Source organism: Galleria mellonella, unplaced genomic scaffold (assembly GCF_026898425.1).
Source record: "Galleria mellonella isolate WM207_F2 unplaced genomic scaffold, CSIRO_AGI_GalMel_v1 utg87, whole genome shotgun sequence".
NCBI classification, from domain to species: Eukaryota; Metazoa; Arthropoda; class Insecta; order Lepidoptera; family Pyralidae; genus Galleria; species Galleria mellonella.
Window position 1 is genome coordinate 4,505,314 of NW_026442166.1, and position 22,451 is coordinate 4,527,764.

The following is a 22,451-nucleotide window of genomic DNA, read 5'->3' on the forward strand; positions in this document are numbered from 1 at the left end:
CGATATACACGATTATACAACGATTGTACATATGTATATCCTTAGAAAACATTTTTCTTATTTGTCAGAGAATTAAGGAGGGGAAAATGGCTACGCCATTATAATGTATATTTATACATTTACCCATCTTTTAGCGAAACTCACCAGTGAAAGATGTGGCTAAATGGCTCATCTCCGAGGATTAATTAAGACTAGCTGCGATTCAGTAGTGCTTTGTAAACAGTCTTCTCAATTTACTTTGAAAGCATTTTACTATTTCGAGTCTATTGAGAGGATGGGTTTATTTGTTTATTGCTTTTGTCTATTGGTCTTTTATATTGGCGTAAAATCGCCTTGTGTTGTTACGTACAATTAAGACATATTTATATATGTACATAATTCATTAATATTATTATATACTATCTTTTACTCGCGACTATGTCCGCGTGATTGGATATTGTTTACTAACCGGGATAAAAAGTAACCTATATCTTTCTCCGTCCCATACAGTATGTGTACACCAAATTTCGAAACGATTGGTTGAGTCATTAAGGTGCTATAAGATAACAAACAAACAAACTCACTTTCACATTCTAAAAAAATTAATAAGAATTTATTAATCAAAAAATATCATAATAAAAATCGTAGCTCTTATTTGTTACCTCAACTTGGTGAATTTTATTATCGAGATCCAAAAAAAGGAATTTTCAAGCTGTCTGAATTTTTTTGTACATCGTTAACAGTACAAAATTTCTAAAAATACGAGTAGGTAATAATAAAAATATAAAACCTAAATATGAATTCTATGAAAATTTAATTAAATTAAATGAATGAATAAAAATTTAATGTGTCTGAATACATTTAAATTATTTTCTTAAATGAATTAAACTGAACTTTCTTTAATGAATTGAACTGAATTTTCTTAAATGAATTGAACTAAACTTTCTTAAATTAATTTAACTAAGAAGTAGGGTCGCCCATTGTTGTCTTATTGTGATTATTTCTTGTAATTGTTTATATTTATAATAAGTTTACTATTGTAATATTTTGGGGGAAACAATTAAGAGTATCTATCTATCTATCTAAATGTTCTTAAATTAATTTAATTTAATATAACAGCGTCTATCTGTATAGATCTATTGATACATTTTGTTTGTTTTTACCAGGCAAAATCGACAAAGTCCGCGATGCTCTATTAAGTAACACAGCGACTACCAGCACTAAACCATCTCCCAGCTTCAATTCCCAAGCCAGGGATATTTACGATGAGAACGAGGTAAGAATACACACAATACAGTATCTAAATGCAATAATGTTCAGGTCTACAGTCAAATGAATAAATGTTTTATGATATTGTGAATAAATCGTCCCATTATAACAAGATTTACATAAATTACATAAACATATAAATAAATAGTTTACATAAATTAGTCTTTTATTATTTTAAGTATCTCCTAAAATAATCGATGAAACTACATAATTAATAATTATGAAGATAATATATTAATTAAATAATCGATTTTTAATTTAATTAACTTCTTATACATTCATATTATGTGATATTGTGATAGTGATATTGTGTTATAATGATAATTATATTTGTGTAATGTAACACTCATATAATGTTTTATAAGTAAGTCACTGCCTTAGGTGGCTTAAAAGTTAACAATTCACGTAAATGCTGTTAGTAACTCTTCCATAAAAATCTGTTAATATCTCAACAGTATCTTTACTAGAAAAATATGTTCGGCTACTTTAAAAAGGGCAAACACAAAAGATCATGTAAAGGTCGCAGTATCACACGCTTTTTATGTCTAAAAAAGTGCGTCTTTCAATAATAATAAATATTCTATTTCCTAGTCACTTATTTTTTTATTTATAATGAATAATAACCATAATAATTTCTTACACAAACCATGAAAATGTTTACACAAACTTTTATAACGCAAATATAAACATGAGTATAATATAATTAACTACACTGTCATACTTATGTCAAAAGATTCAATTAACCATTAATATACCAATATAAATTAATTGATTATATAACTCATTATTATCAATTAATAATTCAGTATCAATTTCCGTGTGGAAGCAATAATAAATTAATATGTCAGTTACTTGAGCATTATGTTTAATATTTCAATATAGATTAACTAATTCATTATTACTCGAATCGTTATCGATCTCAGTATCTCGACTCAATATTACCGAGTTCTTATAATCATTGTAGTTGTCTGAGATAATCCTAACTTCAATTGTAAACTGGGCAGTAAAGTTTACTGCCGATTTTATGAGCATAATAAAATTGTTATTACAAAATGTACATTATACTATGTATTATAAGAAACGAGTTATTGATGTATAATGGCGTCTCTCGATGCGATTCCGATCAGAGATTACAATAATGTTTAATCTACTTAGGTATATTAAGAGGCTCTTGTAATTTAATAATTAGATAGCGAATTAGATTTGGGTTATTTAAACTAAGTCGGAGTCTTTAGGAATGGCAACGCATGGGGAGTATCATGGGCGAAACAGTATACCCTGTTATGTCCACGGTACTGCTCATGTCTATAGGCGACGGTTACCACTTTCCATCAGGTGGGCCGTTAGTTTGTTTGCTATTCTAAGTTGAATAAAAAATAAGGATCATACTATATTATGGAAAATATAGAGACAAAAATTTCGTGAAATAGAAATACAAATACAATAAAAAAAAATTTGTATCAATTTAGTAGCTAAACGCACCGTTTTAGTATGAGATACAAATTTTTTTTTTCTGTCTCATTACGTCTAAAATTTCTTTAATTGAAATATTCAGTTTTGTTGGCATAACACTCCCTTTAAAGTTTGTTAACGGTTTCGATAACACCAAATTGTAAATTCAGACTAAACTGGCGGTAATAGTACACATCGTTAACAAATTAAATTAACCGAATGACAACAAAGGACTCGCCCTTTGGCCCGATAGATTTAAAAAGTATAATTTGCCCGGTGAAATAATTAATTAATGAGCATATAGTGTTAAGTTCGTCGTATCGGCACCAGTCAATAACTGACAATATATATATATATATATATATATCCGGGGGGTGATGCTGTTAAATATCGAGTTCACTCGGAGGATGACCTGGAAGGTGTTTTTGGTTTGCCTTCTGTTTGTTCGTCCGTTGAAAAACAATAGAACACGATTATTTGTAGTCACTAATTATTTATATTTATTATCACAAACTGTCCATTGTTATAAGTTTGCTTTTATTTGTATTATAAAATTTGTGTTCATAACGTTTGCCACCGTAACACACTTTTTAAGAGATTATTTTAAATGTCACTTGGTTGTCTTTGTAAATGATTTCGAACAATACACAATCAACATAAACTTTATTAATGATCAGATGTATGAAATGTCTATTTCTGGGGTTACTTGTGTGAGTTTATTATTATTTATTGGTATTTATAATTATATATGGTTAATTATTTTATTATATCACATTCATATTTAGCACTAAGTTTTTTAAATTAGGGCTTTTTAATGCAGGCTCTTTAAGCACCGGACAAGATGACTTTATTGTAGCTATGAGCCGGTATAACGCTGATATTGTTGCAATTAATGAAACATGGTTACGCGAAGGTGAAGAGGCGCGTGCTCCAGTCGTGCCCGGGTATAGACTGCGCTCGGTTCCGCGCCCGCGCCACATGCGTAGCGGACGCAGCGGTGGCGTAGCTTTTTACATCAAACGCAGTTTGTGCGCGCGAGTTGTACAGCATCCTGTCGCAAATATTGAACAAATGTGGGTAAACGTAACCTTTAATGGAGTACGGGTTATTATTGGAACGGCTTATCGACCAGAATGGGTAGGCATTGATGTTTTTCTTGATGCTGTTACGGAGTCAGTAACATACTTTTCTAATTACGATTACATTGTCCTACTTGGGGACTTTAATGCTGACATGTCAGATGTTCATAATATGAAGACTAAAAAAATTCAACAGTTTCTGCAGTGTTTGAATCTTAAACAGGTGGTAACTGAACCAACTCACTTTTCTATACACAATGAGACACTTTTAGACATTATTTGTACCAATGCACACGCGCAGGACGTAACTGTAAATAACATCACTGGTTCCTTGGGTCATGCTATGGTTATCACTACCTTATCAATTAAAAAAAGCAAAAGTACACCAAAGACCATAACGTATAGACCTATTAAAGATATGAATATGACAGAGTTTATTGAAGATTTAAATTCCATGAACTGGGAATCCGTGTTGCTTTGCTCATATCGATTCTATGGTGAATACGTTTAATTCGTTAATATATTGTATATCAAAATTAGAAACGGTATGGATAACAAATACTATTAAATATATGATGGATTTACGCGATAAGGCATTTAAGAGATATCGTAGATCTAAAAATGGTAATCATAAGGAGTATTATATACAATGTAAAAAGCTAGTAAATAGTAGTATTTATTATGAAAAAAGAGCGTATTTTAATCATTTAATTAATTCTAAGTGTGACGATCCTAAACTATTCTGGAAAAATATTAGGGATAAAATTAATATAAATATAAAAAAAAAGGACTGCTTACCTGATCGTTTCAATGACCCGAACGAAATCAATGACTCTTTTATTAACGTGCCTGCCCACTCGTCTGTGTCTATTTCCGATCTGACATATTTTGAGTATCACAGATATGGTGATATTTCACTCACTCTTAAACCGGCCGACGAGAGTGAAATAGCTAAGTACTTGTTGTCTATTAAGTCCAACGCTTGTGGGGTGGATGGTATAGGGAGAGACATGATCTTACAGACCCTGCCACGTACACTGTCGATAATAACGGCTATAATTAATAAGTCTATCGTAACAAGCGCGGTGCCCGAATTATGGAAATCGGCTATTGTCACTCCTATACCGAAAGTAGATAATCCAGTAGAACTAAAAGATTTGCGTCCAGTTAGTGTTCTTCCATACTTGTCGAAAATACTGGAGAAAGTTATTTACACCCAGTTGTCTAAGTATGTTGAGGAAAATTGTATCTTACCAGCGATGCAATCCGGCTTTCGCAAAGGTAGAGGTACAGTTTCCGCTTTATTGGACGTCGTTGACAATATTCTTACGAGTCAAGATAGTGGAGAGGGATCACTTCTAGCATTATTAGATTACTCTCGTGCTTTTGACAGTATCAGTATTCCACTACTTCTGGCAAAATTGACATTTTACGGTTTGGACGAACAGTCAGTCGGATGGTTTACGAGTTTTCTCGATAATCGTAGACAGACTGTTAAATTGGTGGGGAGAGCTGGTAGACCTGCGTTTTCTGATTCTTCGGAAGTCACGCGCGGAGTGCCTCAGGGCACAATACTCGGTCCATTACTGTTTATTTTATATAGTGCTGATCTTATAAAACAGATACAACATTGCAAATACCATATTTATGCAGATGATGTTCAACTTTATATCCCGGCTTCTCGCGGAAATGTCTCAGGAAGTGTTTCAAAATTAAATGAGGATCTTGAACGTATTGCGAATTGGTCGGTTAAAAATGCAATGATGTTAAACCCCAAAAAATCTGTATACATGGTTCTAGGATCTAAAAAACAAGTAAAATTTATATTTAGCCAGAATCCTGACATATATATTTCCGGGGAAAGAATTGACTATGTTAAAGAAGCTAGGAATCTTGGAATAGTAATCGATAGTGAACTACGCTTTGAGACTCATGTTCTAAAACTAGTTCAAAGCTGCTTTTATCGTCTAAGAGTTCTATATCAAATTAGAAATCTTCTGAATGAGGAAGTTCGTGTCACTCTTTGTGAATCATTGATCTTGTCTAAATTGAATTACGGCGATTTAGTGTATGGACCTCGATTGCATTCTAAAACTCAACGTCTTATACAGCGAGTACAAAATGCATGTACTAGATTTTGTCACAATATTCCGCCTAGAACGCACGTAACGCCATATTTAAATAATTATTCCACCTTAAACATGTCCTCTCGGAGAAACTTTCATCTCGCTTGTACAGTATTTGACATCTTAAAGTATCGGCGACCGGAATATCTATATTCTAAATTACAATTTAATTCATTCCATGACAAATATAGTACAAGACCCACGCGCTACTTATTAGCAGGGCGTCCTCATAAAACTGTGGCGTTTGAGGGAAGTTTCCGCTACCAAGCTACGAAATGCTGGAATAATATACCACCCCCAATAAGATTGTCTAATAGTAAACACATTTTTAAAAAAAAACTTAAAATCTTTTTAATTAATAAACAAAAAATTGGAATACCCAATAGGTACGTAGCCGAAATATTTATTGCCTGAATATCTGAATGTGACAGAAAGTGATCTCTGACTACCCCTCATCTAATGGTATCTGTTATTTATTTATTTATGTAGAATATAATGTCAAGTGGAGGCAAATATAATGGACACATACAATGCAGTTTATTTATATGTGTATGTGTGTGTGTGTATGTATGTGTATGTGTATGTATGTGTATGTATGTATGTATATGTATATATGTGTGTATGTATGTATGTGTGTGTATATGTATATATATTTATATTGTAAATTTTTAATGAAAAGTTTCGCGACTGACTCTTGGCCACAGCAGAATATCAGTGTTTTGCTCTTTTAAGGGCAAAGCAATAAACTGAGCTGTGACCATTTTGTGTTACTATGGCACACGCATGAAGGAATGTTAACAAAGGAGATTGTTAGATTATGTATTTTGTTTTTGTATTTTTGTTTTTGTATTTTTGTTTTTTTATTTGTGCTTTTTTTATTTTTATTCTTTTGTCTCTTTTGCTGTGTATTACGTGTATGTTTTTTTTTTTTTTATTGTAATTTGTGTGCTGTAAGTAATGCAAATAAATTGTCTATCTATCTATCTATCTATCTATCTATATATATATATATATATATATATATATATATATATATATATATATATATATATATATATATAAGATATATTCGTAATTAGTTACTAACACATGCACACTTTTTTATAAAAATATAAACAAATATGATGAAAATCATATTAGTGAAAATTTACATTTAGTTAATCGCTGATTTAAATTATAATTATAATGAATAAATTAATTAATTAATTCATGACAGAATGAATTAATATTTACTTAAAAATCATTAACAATTGCAAATATCAAATCTTTAATTTGAGTACTATTTGTACTTTCAATGTATCAGCAATATTTTTAATTAAGACGGTTTATTCACGATATCCGTTAATTAGCTAACCATAACTATTGTGAAATCTTTATCTCTAACCAACTCGCACGCCGCTTGGGACCCACCTTACTTAGGAGACTGCTGTATCCTCCCAGATGCTTCCACCGAAGCGCAGCAGTGCTTCAAGACTTCTTCCGTGTCTGCATTATATAGTTATGCAACTTCAGGTGAGAAGTTACCAGAATAGAGAATGCTCTGCTACCAATTTTATTGGTTTTTATTTTTATATATTGGTTGTGCCTGTTTTCAGCCTTATATTTTTTGCAGTTTGGTTCATCGGTGCATTTGATTTTGGGCCATTAAAATTAGCATGATGAGTAATTATAGGTTTATTTTTATTGGAAACGGTTCATTAATTTTTAGCTCTTAATTGGATAATAGTAATCTTGTAACCATACCATAGGAATGTAACTATCATTAGTTTTAATGAGGTTTCCTGGTTTTTTTTTTTTTTAATTAAAAAATATTAATGGGTGTCATACAAAAATATATCAATTTAATATCATTATTTATATAACAATGATTTCTTTTACACATTTCATTGGATATCTTTTCATATCTTAACATCATCATGTATTTTTATCATCAGTAACTATTATATATTTGGAAATACAAAATAAAGGGCACATATAATTGATATGTTCAGATGTTTTGGAATTTTCAGACTCTGGGAAACTCTAGAGGTCAAAGGATGGCTGATCCAATTATGATGTACCAAAATTACGGGCTCCATACTCATATCCTCAATCTTGAAGACAAACAAATAGTGATTCCTGAAGATGATGATTCAGATATAATTATAGTTGATGAAGATTTCAACAGTAATACTATTGAAGAGGGTAGAGTGGAAGAATTGAAGACGGAACAAGATGACGTTGATGTGACTACTACTGTAATGTAAGTTACCACTTAGATATATATATATATATATATATATATATATATATATATATATATATATATATATATATATATATGCTTCAAATTGCTTATTGTCCGACTCAACCCACTGAAACTGAGCAGAGATGTTGCATCTCCGTGCATCTTCTACCGAATTTATCATGGGGATTGCTCTGAGGAATTGTTCGGATTGATACCTGCTGCTGATTTTCACCACCGTACAACTAATCTAAAATTACATCCCAATAATCTGGACGAGTGGCGGTCTTCCACCGTGCGTTTTCAAGGCATTTCTTTCATGCACAACCACTCTTTGGAATTAACTTCCAGCAGCAGTATTTCCGAACCGATATGACATCATAACCTTCAAGAAAGGAGCATATTCCTTTTTAAAAGGCCGGCAGCACACCTGCAATGCAGTTAGTGTTGTGGGTGATCATGGGCGGCAGTAGTCACTTAGCGAGCCGCATGCTCGTTTGTCCCGTGTGTTGTAAAAAAGAAGAAATTAATTCTTACCTTAACCAAATTTGCTTTAACGTTTTTGAAGATGTTTGTAAAGTTATTACATACATCTCTACTATAAATAAATAAATATGAATGTTTATCACATTGTATATTTACTTTCATCTCATCCTCAATCTGATCATCATACTCGAGAAGGGATACTTCTAGTAGGATCTTTTTAAGAATACTGTAATTGATTGTAATTTTTATCAATACGAAGTTTGTGATTGTTACTTTTACATTTAATCACTCATATTTTTTTTTTGTAAAATCACTTTTTATTGTAAAAAGTAATAACTAAGTTTCTTGACCATTCTCCTCAACTTGAAAAGTATGGGTAGTAAATTCATAGAAATTTACTATTCAAAAAACTTATAGTTAGGTTCAATTAAATAAAAAAATATTATATTGTTACTTATTTATTTTGAGATAGAATTTAACCAGGATACGAAATACTAGATAGAAAATATGGTTAACATATAGGTAGATGACATAGACATAGACTATAGGATAATACTATCCTCGGTTAATTTTAAAATACTTTTTCAAATACTTTCATTAATCTCTTGTTATGAATAATTCTAATCGATGTTTACAATTACTAAATAACTTTTATCCGCAACCTCGTCCACGTGACCAGTTTAGAAACAAAAGTTTAATAATAGATTACTATTCTAGCTAACAGAATACTTATAAATAACTAACTTAAAATAATTACCTTACAGTCTTGCCCATAACTGTTTTTAATAAGAGCAACAATAACAACTCAAGACGTAGGTGTTAAAAGCTTTGCTTTACCTAGATAGGAAGAGCATTAGCATAAAACAACGATAAGGAAGCCAGAAACACCGGCCCGACTTATACGGAATAAGTAACAGTATGCAATAATCGTGAATACAAACGTATCCTACAAAATTATATTTTTAACAACATTTAAACAAAGAACACGAATAGACGTTATTGTAGTTACAGGTAATTAAAGACTTTGGGAGTCTTCGTACAAAAGTCGTTTAAGGACCTCTATTTCGATTGTGAAGCAGTTGTGTTTGCATGGCTGTGTTTCGGTTTGAAGGGTATGATATGGCAGTGAATTTACAGGGTACAGAGGAATAACACCTGAGTCCTCAGAAATGGCAAAGCATCCCCCATGCGTTGCCATCATGAGCGAAACAGTATACTCTGTTATGTCCATCCATGGTACTGCTCATGTCTATAGGCGACGGTTACCACTTTCCATCAGGTGGGCCGTCAGCTTGTTTGCCATTCCAAGTTGTATAAAAAATAAATAAAGAGAATTATCAGAACAAAGTATGGCAAAAAGTATGGTTGTCTTTATCGTTTCTAAATGTAGTTTTTTTTCGCTTAGCCCTGAAGAAGCCATGGACACCAAAGAATATGCATGGATGACTACTGAATGGTCACCATGCAATGCACCTTGTGATCAAATAGGCCACCAAGTCAGAGGCGCCGTTTGTCAAGTAAGTACAATTTTACGCGTTCAAGCATCCAATTTCGAAGGTAAAATAAAACTAAGTATCAATTGATACAGTGAGTTTTATATGACGATTTCATTTCATCATTCTATGATAGTCAATTGTTCCCGTTATCATGAACATAATACTCAAAAAGTTCACATTTCCTCGAGCATTATCAGAATTTAACACACTAAGAAATAAGTCTACCAATTTTATGTATAACTATAATGTTGAGTGTAATTTTTTTTAGTCTTTCCAATTACTACTACTACTACTATTAAGTACTTACTACTACTTAAGTCTACTTAGTATAATATTGGTTTTTAACGATTCAGTTCACTTTCGTCAAATATTTCAGGTATATAAATAATTTACAAATATTGGAAATTGTTTTTAAAATTCTAGACAATTTCTACACTTTAATATACAGTATAGAAAATTTAATATCACGATATGTATTGAATATTTCATACGAAATACAAAAACTTTTTTTAAAAAAATTCACACATACGAGTATACGCTCAGAAAACAGTTTAAAAGTGATGATCCAAACATAGCACGTACAAGTATTTCATCACATCGACAATTAATTTAAAAATGATGAAATAATAATAATTGAATAAGAATAAAACGATTGTGATTAAAATAAAAATAAGTATAATAAAAATAATTATAAAGATAAATGAGGTATCTATTGTTTCTCATTTGCGCCGTAATATATGCAATTATAGAGACGCTATTAACATCATCTCCATGTTACCTTATCGCCCCGCTTGTAACCTTCTTCTTTTAATTTACTTGCCACAACAGCACAAAACAGGCAACACAACGACCACAGTCGAGACAGAGCAGTGCCTCTCCCGCGCGGTGAAGCCCCCGTCGGTGGTGCGCGACTGCCACGGCGACACTTGCGGTACATGGCGGACGACTGCCTGGTCGCCAGTCAAGTGTCAAAGTAGCGGTGCGGGTAAGTTTTTTTTTATTATTATTTTAACCATTTCCTGTCTACTGCTGAACATAGGCCTCCCCATAAGGGGAATCTTGCCATTAGATGCCACTCTTGGCAGGCGGGTTAGCAACCGCAGTTAGGCCTTTGAGAATGTTTTAAGAGGGATGCTGCTGCCCATCTCTCGCCCTCTCTTGGGCGCCTCTTACGACACCCACGAGAAATAAAGGGGTGGCCCATTCTATGCCGGAGTACAAACGCCAAAATAATTTTACCAATTCTTAATTGTATTTATTGAATGTTAAGTGACTGATGAATGAATATTATACGAATTATAATTGAATAATGAAATAATAGTGTATGAATGATGAACAAAAGTTAATTGAAAGATGAATGAATGGTTATAGAATTATGAATGAATAAATAATTGTTAAATGAATTAGTGACTAAAACATGTACAAATGATAAAGTGTATATAATATGATAAAATGAATGAATAAATGATATACGAATAATTATTAATTAATTAATGATGACAAGTTTTTCTGACATACTGTGCGTTGTACTATCAATGTGCAGAAGATTAATTCTTCTATCTACCATCATCTTCATGATCTCGCCTTTACTCCCAATTAGCCTTCGTAATAATGTGCAACTAAAACTTGCGTATTTAATAATTTCATGCAGCTATAGTAAGACGACGCGTAGACTGCATCAGTGACAACAGGACTGTACTCCCAGACTCGTCTTGTGACCAAAGCACAAGACCTGAGAAGGTGAGACGGCATCCGAAACCTTGCAAGGCCGTTTGGATCGTCGAACCTTGGAGTAAGGTGAGTTACTCGTATATATTTATAGATGTTTCTACCTAAAGAACAATACTGAGCCGAAGGAAATTTATAAATTGCCCATGCTGTGTCTGCTCACAAACTGCTCACGTTTTCCAGGGTCGACCACGCAGTGTTCGATTTAGCTGGGTACTTTGCCAGTGATATAACTAATAAAATCTTTTTATTGATAATCCTCTCCTCAAAGGAAGAGGTCCAAACAAAGACGTATAAATATGTTCATAACTTTTTAGTGTAAAGGACCTTGTGGCGGTCAAGGTCACCAGTACAGGGTCCTCAGATGTGTCTGGCGTGCTGGCACGAAGCGTCGGAACAAGAGGAAGAGTGCCGCCGCCGCTTGTGAGGATTTACCAAGGCCTGACGTCGTCAGGCCTTGCGAGATGGGCTCCTGCACCACCAGAGGTGAGACCCAATCTGACATTCCCTGATGACAATATTTATTCTTTGATCACAAAATTAAAAGCCCCCTATTGTATACTTATATAAGTTTTCAAAATTTAATATAATGAATAGAATTTAATATCTGCGTACTTGTCGAATTTTTCAATTCAAAGGAAATTTTTATTTATTTCCAAATGAACAACAAAATTACAAATTTCCTATGTAATCACCAATGATGCAGGAAAAAGGTTTTCTTTGTTAATCCACTGGCTTTTTGCCTGCTACTTTGCACGTTGAAATTACAGAAGTAGGAAAATTAAAACACTTCCAGACGACGTATTAATATGAAACATGCACCAGATTTTAAGTTAGACCTTCAGGAATATAACTATAGGAACCGAATCCTATTTGGTATAGTAGTTTTTGCGTGATATCGTAACAAATATATCGACAAACAAATAAAATTTTTCAAAATTCGTTTGGCAGTTTGTCTTACCTTACCTCTTATATTATGTTTTCTTAAATATTAAATATATAATAGACACTGTCTATTATATATTTAATATTTAAGAAAACAGAATATAAGAGGAAATTTTATTATATTAGTAAGGTGACTGAAAAGTAATTCAACTGTGGAATATTTGCACGGTTCGGTTTTTTTTAGAATACAAAATAATACATACAAATATACATACTCTTTCCTATACAACTCAGTATAGGTTGTATTTAATATTTTCAAAATGGCCGCCTCCATAAAATAACAGAGATTATATATTTTTTCTTAAACTAACATATTACTAATATACCTAATATTTTTTTTTTATGCAACTTAAAATAGACATGAGCAGTACCGTGGACGTAACAGAGTATACTATTTCGCCCACGATACTCCCCATGCGTTGGACTGAGGACTCAGGTGTAAATTCATTGCCACATTTATTTGCCCACCCTTCAAACCAAAACACAGCCATGCAAACACTACTGTTTCACGGTTAAAACACGAACGGGACAGAGTTGCCCATGTAAACAACTTTTATACAAAGTCTCCCTCTGGTGAATATATATTATATATATAAATACTAATCATCACAATCTAATATATATTAGATTGTGATGATTAGTTTTTATAATTAGATAATTAATTTATATAAAATAATTAAATTAGACAAATAAACTACCATTTTTTTATTACACCAGATGGCATATGCAGGGACAAGTCGAGATTTTGCGAGAACGTGCGCGCAATGAACATGTGCGCGCTGAGGCGTTACCAAGAACTATGTTGCAAGACATGTTCCGACTGAACTAGTGAATAATAGTGAATGACGCTAGACAACCACAGTGTGGCGTGACAGTTCTGATGTTAATCTAGAATGTGATAGATCGATTGGACTGCCGTATTTTGTCTTATGCTGATATTTTTGGAACAAAATCTGTCTGGAATTTTTATTATTTATTTATTATGTTACTTTACACTTTATTGTACCAAGTGAAAAGAAAAATAACAAATACAGTAAATAATAATGAGAAGTGATACAAAATGCGGCCTTATCGCTAAGCAATCTCTTCTAGACAACCCTTGGATAGAGGCCATTGGGAAAAAGACAAAGGGTAGGTGGCGCACTAATATATAAATATTATCATATACAAACATATATATACATACATATACACATATATACACAATCAAATATATACATAAACATTTATCTCAATCAGATCAATGTTGGAATAAATTTTTTCCAAATTGACTCGAGGCTGGGTATTCTGGAGTGTGCCCTCAAATGTTAGACGCCGAATTTCTCATTACACAGGATTAGTTTAATTGAAGCAGGTAATTGTGATTATGTTGCACTTTTTTTTATACCACTAAGGTGGCAAACAAGCATACGACCCACCTGATGGTAAGTTACCGTAGCCTATGAACACCTGCAGTACCAGAGGTATTACGCGTGCGTTGCCGACCCTGAACAAACCTCTTTACCCCCCTTTCTTACTTATCCATTTGACAAAATTGTACTGAAAATAACTGTAGAAACTGAAATCTATTATCTCATTAATTATCAACTATTTAATCATCAACATGTATCTAAATGATCCGAGGGCATTTTTTTCTCTTAAATCAATAGACAGTAATCAAACAACCCATTTCATGGATAGTCGTAAACGTAACATAAGTACATATTTTTTTTATTTCTCTGCCCACCCCGCGAGGAATTCGAAGATTGATGTTACTCACAAGCTTGAGACACTTAAGCGGTACTAAAAATATAAATTGATTAAAACTTATATGTTATATAAATAAATATTATTATATATTATATAAATAAATGTAATAAAAGAGGATTTTTAAATAATCTAAAGGATCATATATTTTTTCTCAACATCTATTTACATTAAATGTCATTTCATAAGCTCTTTATAATTAAATTTCACAATATTTTATTAAAAATTATAATAAATAAATTTCAATATATAAAAAGTATTAAAAAGAAAACTTATAAAGAATTTCGCTTATGTTTTATTAATGAGCTTTGTCTCGAGCGCCGCGTAGTAAGAACTACAATTGCAGACATATTTTGTTCCAATCCAATTACTTATCTGAATAATTTATTTTGAATTCCAGCAAAATTACATTATCGTGGTATTGAAAGAACTATAATTTTAATACATTAATTGAAATATTCAACTCATGCTTTTATTATTTTGACATTGTCTATTTTTATACTTTTATTTTAAACTTTTATTTTCTAAAAATACTATTAAATTGTTAAATTAAACATACCACGATGATGTAAAGTGAAATGTTTATCACATTAAATTACATTTATTCAAATAAAATAATTGTGATAGATTTACATTTAAACAAATTCCATAATGAATGAAATTTAAAAGTGTTCTCACTTACAAAAGTCGAATGAAATTAACGAATGAAATTGTAAAATTTGATTGACAGAGAAAGAAAGAGTATTGTATGTAAGCACAAATGAGACGTAACTACCTAGCTCTAGTCGTAAGAAGCACGTAATATAAAATTAATGACGAGGGAACTACAGTGGTCGTACCAAATACGTCTCTGGCGCATACATAATGAAATTAAATGTAAATTGTTTAAAAGTGTAAACCTCGAATTGATTTATACATACATAGGAAACAAAATATTTAGTGAAATGTTTTGTATTATAATACTATATGTAATGTAAATACATATATTATAAATCAAGCACAGTATGCTACGCTTAGCTCTCAATATATCGTATTGAAATATTAATAAAATTTGCACAAAATATTATAATTATCGCAATAAATGTATAGAAAAATATTAAAGTAGTGAAATTGCCAAATGAATGCAAACTGAGTGAATTGTATTCTTGGTTACATTAAATCATTAATGTAAATGTAACTTTAAAAATTATTATTGTCAATTTAGAAAATATACAATGTTTTATTTATCAAATTAATTTGGCCATCGTAGATGGTTCAAAGTTAAAATATTGTATGTACATTTTAATATTCTAAAATATATTACTTAGCTATATTTAAAAATGAATGACTATTGACATCATTTTTAATAGAAATAACAAAAAAGCAATACAATTCGCTTAAAAAAATTGTAAATATATGCTGGAAGATAAAAAAAAAACATGTTTATCATTTGTATTAACCTATTTAAGATACTTTTTAATTTCTTTTCTGTAAACTTTACATATATTTTCATTATTTATATGTAGTCACTTCATTTATATTATATTAGAAAATACACGGTGCAGTATTATGAAATACGAAATATTGTTAGATAAATCAATTTGTTGTCAATTGTTAGATGCGTTAATGTAATTCATTGTGTATATAATAGGAAAAACTTATAATATCTAATTTAAACAAATAGTATATTTTAAGGGATAGTACATCATATGCAAAAGGAATTTCTTGTTTTCTAAACATGTTGTACGTACGTATGTTTATTGTTTAATTTGTTTAAAATTTAGCTAAATATAATTATTAAATGATCTGACGTATATTTTGTAAACTTTAAGTCAAATTCAAAATTGATTGTATTCATAAACTCATTTTCGTTTTATTATACCAATTGGATGTATGACGTAAAAGGTAGGTAATAGAAAAAAGCTCAATGAATACATTTATAAAACTGTTTTTTTTTTAATAGATAGCTTACAAGGCTGTTTATTTTTTTTTTTTCGCATTACATTCAATTTAACAAATGTTCCATATCAATATTAACTGCCATTGTTATAAAATAATAAATGCTTCGCTTCCCAGGCCGATTGTACCTATATATTGTGAAAACTGTTAAAATATTTTTGGATCGCCAATTATTTATTTTCATACCCGAATTTGAATCCTATATCTGAAACAGAATATTTTTTTTTTCAATTTAAATGAAAATAAAAATTAATATTAAACCTTAAATTAAATAATATTATATTGTGTACTTTCTTATTTTTAAGCTTAGTACAGATAAAACATTTTGAATTTCATAAATGAACTTTAAAATTAAAATAATAATAATATATGAAATTAAAGGTACATTTAAATTTAAATTTTTACATATTTAAATATAAATGAAAATGTAATAAATTTACTTAAAGTAACTTTGTTTACATTTTTAAACAACACCCTTTATTAATAACTAAATTATCCGATATACGTCGTCTTGATCTTTTCAACTCTTTTTTTTTTCCTTTGTTTTATTTATAATAATTTATTTGGATGTTAATTAAATCAGTTCAGATATTTAATAAATCTCAAATAATGTATTTATAAAACGTATATTATACAATTATTGTAATCTTATAGAAGAAACAATAAAGAGTATCTATCTATTTATCTATCTATTATACATTACATTACAACCAGTCACCTGATGGTAAATGGCAATGGTGGTCGTATCCTGTAGACATAAACAGCCCTACTTATATCACATATGGCCCAAGGTGTATTTACATCTCCCATGTATTGAATTTTATTCAGTAGAATTACCACTTTAGAAAGAATTGAGTGCGAGAGACGTATATGTTCCAGTCAAAACTCTTCACAAGTCAAAAGTACTGTTGACTAGCAAAATCAGTTAAAAGTACTTTTGACGGAACAGGTTGGTCAAAAGTGGTTTTGACTGAAAATCATTGGTTATTAGTACTTTTGACTGCTTTGCAGTTAGGTTAGCTTAGATTAGTTACTTTTAACTGTTATTTTTGTCAAAAGTATTATTGACTAAAGCATACGGTCAAAAGTACTTTTAACTGGTTTCATCATTGCTTTATTAATATACTAATTTCAATTATAATAAACAAATAATAATAAATTTTGTATATAAACGTAACAAATCTGTACTAAGCCTAAATTTCATATAATATATGTAAATTTGAAAATGTAATACAACCTTTAGTAATGAAATATGTACACACAATTTATCTTAATTCCTATTTATTCTCCACTGAATTATTTTCCATTTATAATTAACAATAATTACTAGAACCATTAATTTTAATGCCCAGAGAATTAAGTCCAAATTGTATATTATACCAAGAATTTTGAAATATAAATATATAAGTAAGTTACTGAATTCATTTGTTTCATTTTTACACTAACATTTTGGAATTGTTGACGATCGGCGCCTTACTATCCGGCTCAACCCACTGAAACTGCATACAGATGTTGCATCTCTGTGCATCTTCTGCCGAATTTATCATGAGGAGTGTTCTGAAGAATTGTTCGGATTGATATCTGCTGCTGATTTTCACTAATTTACAACCCGCCACAAACTAAAATTTCATCCCAACCATCTGGACGAGTGGCGGTCCTCCACCGTGCGTTTTTCAAGGCACTTTCATCCACGCACAACCACTCTTTGGAATCAACTTCCAGCAGCAGTATTTCCGAACCGATACGACAACATAACCTTCAAGAAAAGAGCTTATTCCCTTTTAAAAGGCCGGCAGCACACCTGCAATGCCGTTGGTGTTGTGGGTGACCATGGGCGGCGGTAGTCACTTACCATCAGGTGAGCCGCATGCTCGTTTGTCCCGTGTGTTGTAAAAAAGAAGAATAATAAAAAAGAAGGTAAACCCGTGCACTAGACACTAGTGACTAGTGCACGGGTTTACCTGTAAACTATGTTAGCCCATAAACTGTATCTTTGGAACCTGTCTTAGCAAAATAAGCATTAAATAGCGACTAAATATAAATTCTGAGTTTAAACAATAAGGGATTCGTCGTCATCGTCATGTCAGCCCCACATACATATGATCATAAGCCTCCCCTTGGGGGGTTTTGCCAGTAGTTGCCACGCTTGGCAGACGGGTTTTTTTTTAATGGATGATAATGAAATAGTAACCCGACCCGCGCTATCGGTATACACCGGTGGGGCACCAGTGAAGGATGATTGGTGAGGATGAAGTAGGTCAGTTGGCCTACCGTGACGAATTCAACGAGAATTGTTCACGATGGTTTCCACGTGGTTTCCACGTGGAGGTCGACCTAATAAGGCATATCGCTAGCAATGGAACTGTTAAACTCCATTACTAACAATTCCTTTCCCCCTAGCAGACGGGTTAGCAACCGCAGTTTGGCTTTTGGTGATATTTGAAGAGGAACGCTGCTGCCCATCCCTCGACCACAAGCTCTCTTAGTCGCCTCTTATGACACCCACGGGAAAGAAAGGGATAGCCTATTCTATTCCGGAACGTACATAGCTAAACAAGCATTAAATAGCGACTAAATATAAATTCAAAGTTAAAAAATAAGGGATTTTTACCTCTTTAGATTAAAAAAAAAAACAATATACTAACATTTTTTATATTGCTTTTACTGGTAAACAACCAAACAGTCCATCTGATGGTAAGTAATAACAGTCTGTCATCCATAGACAGCAATAGTACCATGGACTCATGTATTGCCATTATTATGAATTACGATAGAATAAGAACTAAAAATGACGATTAGAAAATGCTTGTAAGTCAAGTCTATTTTTTTTTATACAACTTAGAATGGCAAACGAGCTGACGGCGCACCTGATGGAAAGTGGTAACCGTCGCCTATAGACATGAGCAGTACCATGGACATAACAGAGTATACTGTTTCGCCCATGATACCCCCATGCGTTGCCTATAGGCGACGGTTACCAATTTCCATCAGGTGGGCCGTCAGCTTGTTTGCCATACTAAGTTGCATAAAAAAAAACTTTTTTTTAAATATTTTCCTTTCTTTTTTTTTCTCATGTATTTGCCGTAGTAACACTAAATGTAGTAATAATTTTGTTTCTATTCAAACGAAGTATTCGATAAATAAAAGCTGTAAGAAACAATGCATTAAAAGATCAGTTAATTTGTAAGAACAGAGGACATACGAATAAAAACAAATAACTCGATCCAAACAGACACTACACGGCTCGGTGACGTCACAGCCGCGGCGCGCTCTGATTGGCCGTCGCGCTTCCCGCTCCAGCGCGCATCACTGATTGGCCTAATCAACAATGTCCCTGATTGCAAGGTGCATTGTTCAGTTAGACGGTAATGCAGTTTGAGACAATGGTTCAATAAGTTTTTCACGGGACACGTACTTTTTCCAGTAAGTATTCTGTTAATTAATTCGTTCATAAAAAATCTGCAAACGCTTCATTTTGAGTGAATAAGATTTCTGTCTATTTGTTTTACAACACAGGGGGCAAACGAGCGTGCGGCTCACCTGATACCGCCTCCCATAAGACTGGTCGCCACTAAGTCCAGTTTCAAAATTAATTTACAAAAATTCTTAATTGAAACGCAAAAGTTAGACATTCCAGCAGGTTACCTCTATGTTCCATTCGTCTGCTAGATACACTGACATGTCTGTCTGTTTACTGTACATCTATCTATTTACTGTATGGATAATCTGGTAGTATTGTTTTATTGTTACCCTATTCCCTTTGGCCGCAACAGAATATCAGCGCTTTGCTCTTTTGAGGGCGAAGCAATAAACTGATTTGTGGCCGTTTTGTATTGCTATGGCACACGCACAAACGAAAATTGTATTTAGCTTTATGTATTTTTTTTTATCATTTATGTTATCTCGCTTTTTTTGTATATGTATGTTGTAATTTGTGTGCTGTAAGTAAGTAATGCAAATAAATTATCTATCTATCTATCTGATAGTAAGTGACTACCGCCGCCCATGATCACCCACAACACCAACGACATTGCAGGTGTGCTGCCGGCCTTTTAAAAAGGAATATGCTCTTTTCTTGAAGGTTATGATGTCGTATCAGTTCGGAAATACTGCTGCTGGTTGGAAGTTGATTAAAAAATCCTATATTTTTTTTTTTGTATATTCAGAAAAATTTATGTCCCCAAAAAGTATTTTTAACAATGATTCCTATTATAGTATATATTATTTATTTATACTGCGTTTCAATTTATTTTTATCCTTGTTTCCCCTTTTTTCAGTCTTATTATTTTTCTGTTACCCCTTGACCAGACACAGTTTTAATTATTACTCTCCATCTTAAGGTTGCCTGAAAAGATCTCTATTGAACGATAAGGCCGTCCATTGTTGCCTCTTTATCTTGCTTTTGTATAACGAAGTTCATGTAATTTTTTTTTTATACAACTTAGAATGGTAAACAAGCTGACAATATGTACTTCTATATTTTGGCTTTTCTAGGGATTTGAAGGTAAAAGAACAGTTGTTGAAAGTTGAAAGGTGTGTGTCTTTGGGAGGGTTCCTGTGTGTGTGAGCATGTGCATACATGTGCGGGTGCGTGTGCGTGCGTGATCGTGTCCGTGTCCTGTGCGTGTGGGTGTGCAGGATGTGTATATGTATATGTGCAATTACTCACATATTAAAATCTAAAATCAAACCAATATTGTATATAATATGTTATTCTTGTACAAATGTACATAATGCGTATGTATATCCAACTCTCTAATCCTCTTAAACTGATTGGTTCTGTCGCTGCGATTTAATTATCGTCTAGTGCAGCATGCTGAGCAAACGTTATTGCAATAGCTGTTATGCGTATGAAACTGCGCGATGCAATAATTTAAATAATTTTAAACAATTAATAATTTAATCGCTTTACATACAAAAAAGTTTTTTTTTTACAACACAAGGGGCAAACGAGCATGTGGCTCACCTGATGGTAAGTGACTACCGCCGCCTTTGATCACCGACAACACCAAAGGCATTTCAGGTGTGGTGCCGGCCTTTTAAAAAGGAATATACTTTTTTCTTGAAGGTTATGTTGTCGTATCGGTTCGGAAATACCGCTGCTGGAAGTAAGAATAGTATGCATACAATGCAATACAGAAGAATTAAGATCTTTAAAGAATATTTTAAAAATCTGTCTGTTTGTTTTTCGTTAAGATCTATATATCCAAGAGAAAATACAGACTTACATACTGTCCACGCATTTAATGATAGATAGATAGATAATTGATTTTTTTATACAACTTAGAATGGCAAACAAACTGATAGTCCACCTGATGGAAAGTGGTAACCGTCGCCTATACACATGAGCAATACCATGGGCATAATAAAGTATACTGTTTCGCCCATGATACCCCCCATGCGTTGCCATTCCTGAGGACTCAGGTGTTATTCCTCTGTACCCTGTAAATTCACGCCATATCCCACCCTTCAAACCGAAACACAGCCATGCAAACACAACTGCTTCACGGTTGAAACACGAATGGGCAAAGGTACCCAAGCAATCGACTTTTGTACAAAGTGTATATATATATATATATATATATATGTGTATATATATATATAAGTGTATATGATATATATGCGTATTACCATTTAATACTAGAGTATATACCCTGTCAGGTCAACTTCCACGTGGTTTCCCCTGAAAACCATCCTATTGAATCCCTAGTGTATTCATCATTCTCACCTATCATCCTTCCCTAGTACCCCGCTCGTTAACGCAGACAGGGTTACCATTCCATTATCATCCATTAAAAAAAACACCCAGACCCGAGCTAATTGAGAAAAGTTAGTTTCCTAAATTGGCACTATTTATTAAAATTAATTATTTATTTATTTACACTTTATAAAGTACCAAGTAAAAAGAGAAATAACAAATACAGTAAATATTAATGAGAAGTGATACAAAAGGCGGCCTTATCGCTAAGCAATCTCTTCCAGA

The 22,451-nt window shown here is 32.3% G+C and overlaps 1 protein-coding gene across 6 annotated transcripts in view; it reads left to right on the plus strand.

Annotated features, from left to right (window-relative positions):
- Nucleotides 1-17,875, plus strand: part of LOC113510427 (protein madd-4) — a 496,544-nt gene extending 478,669 nt beyond the window's left edge. For 3 of the 6 annotated variants that reach the window (XM_052902081.1, XM_052902083.1, XM_052902082.1), the window contains 8 exons: nt 1,146-1,255; nt 7,325-7,417; nt 7,897-8,147; nt 10,021-10,132; nt 10,940-11,096; nt 11,763-11,908; nt 12,157-12,325; nt 13,502-17,875. In XM_052902081.1, the coding sequence (XP_052758041.1) occupies nt 1,146-1,255; nt 7,325-7,417; nt 7,897-8,147; nt 10,021-10,132; nt 10,940-11,096; nt 11,763-11,908; nt 12,157-12,325; nt 13,502-13,608 (1,145 nt within the window). In that variant the 3' untranslated portion in view covers nt 13,609-17,875. The remainder of the gene's footprint in view (nt 1-1,145; nt 1,256-7,324; nt 7,418-7,896; nt 8,148-10,020; nt 10,133-10,939; nt 11,097-11,762; nt 11,909-12,156; nt 12,326-13,501) is intronic. The other 3 variants (XM_052902084.1, XM_052902085.1, XM_052902086.1) reach the window with 3 other exon arrangements.
- The last annotated feature ends 4,576 nt before the right edge of the window (nt 17,876-22,451 follow it).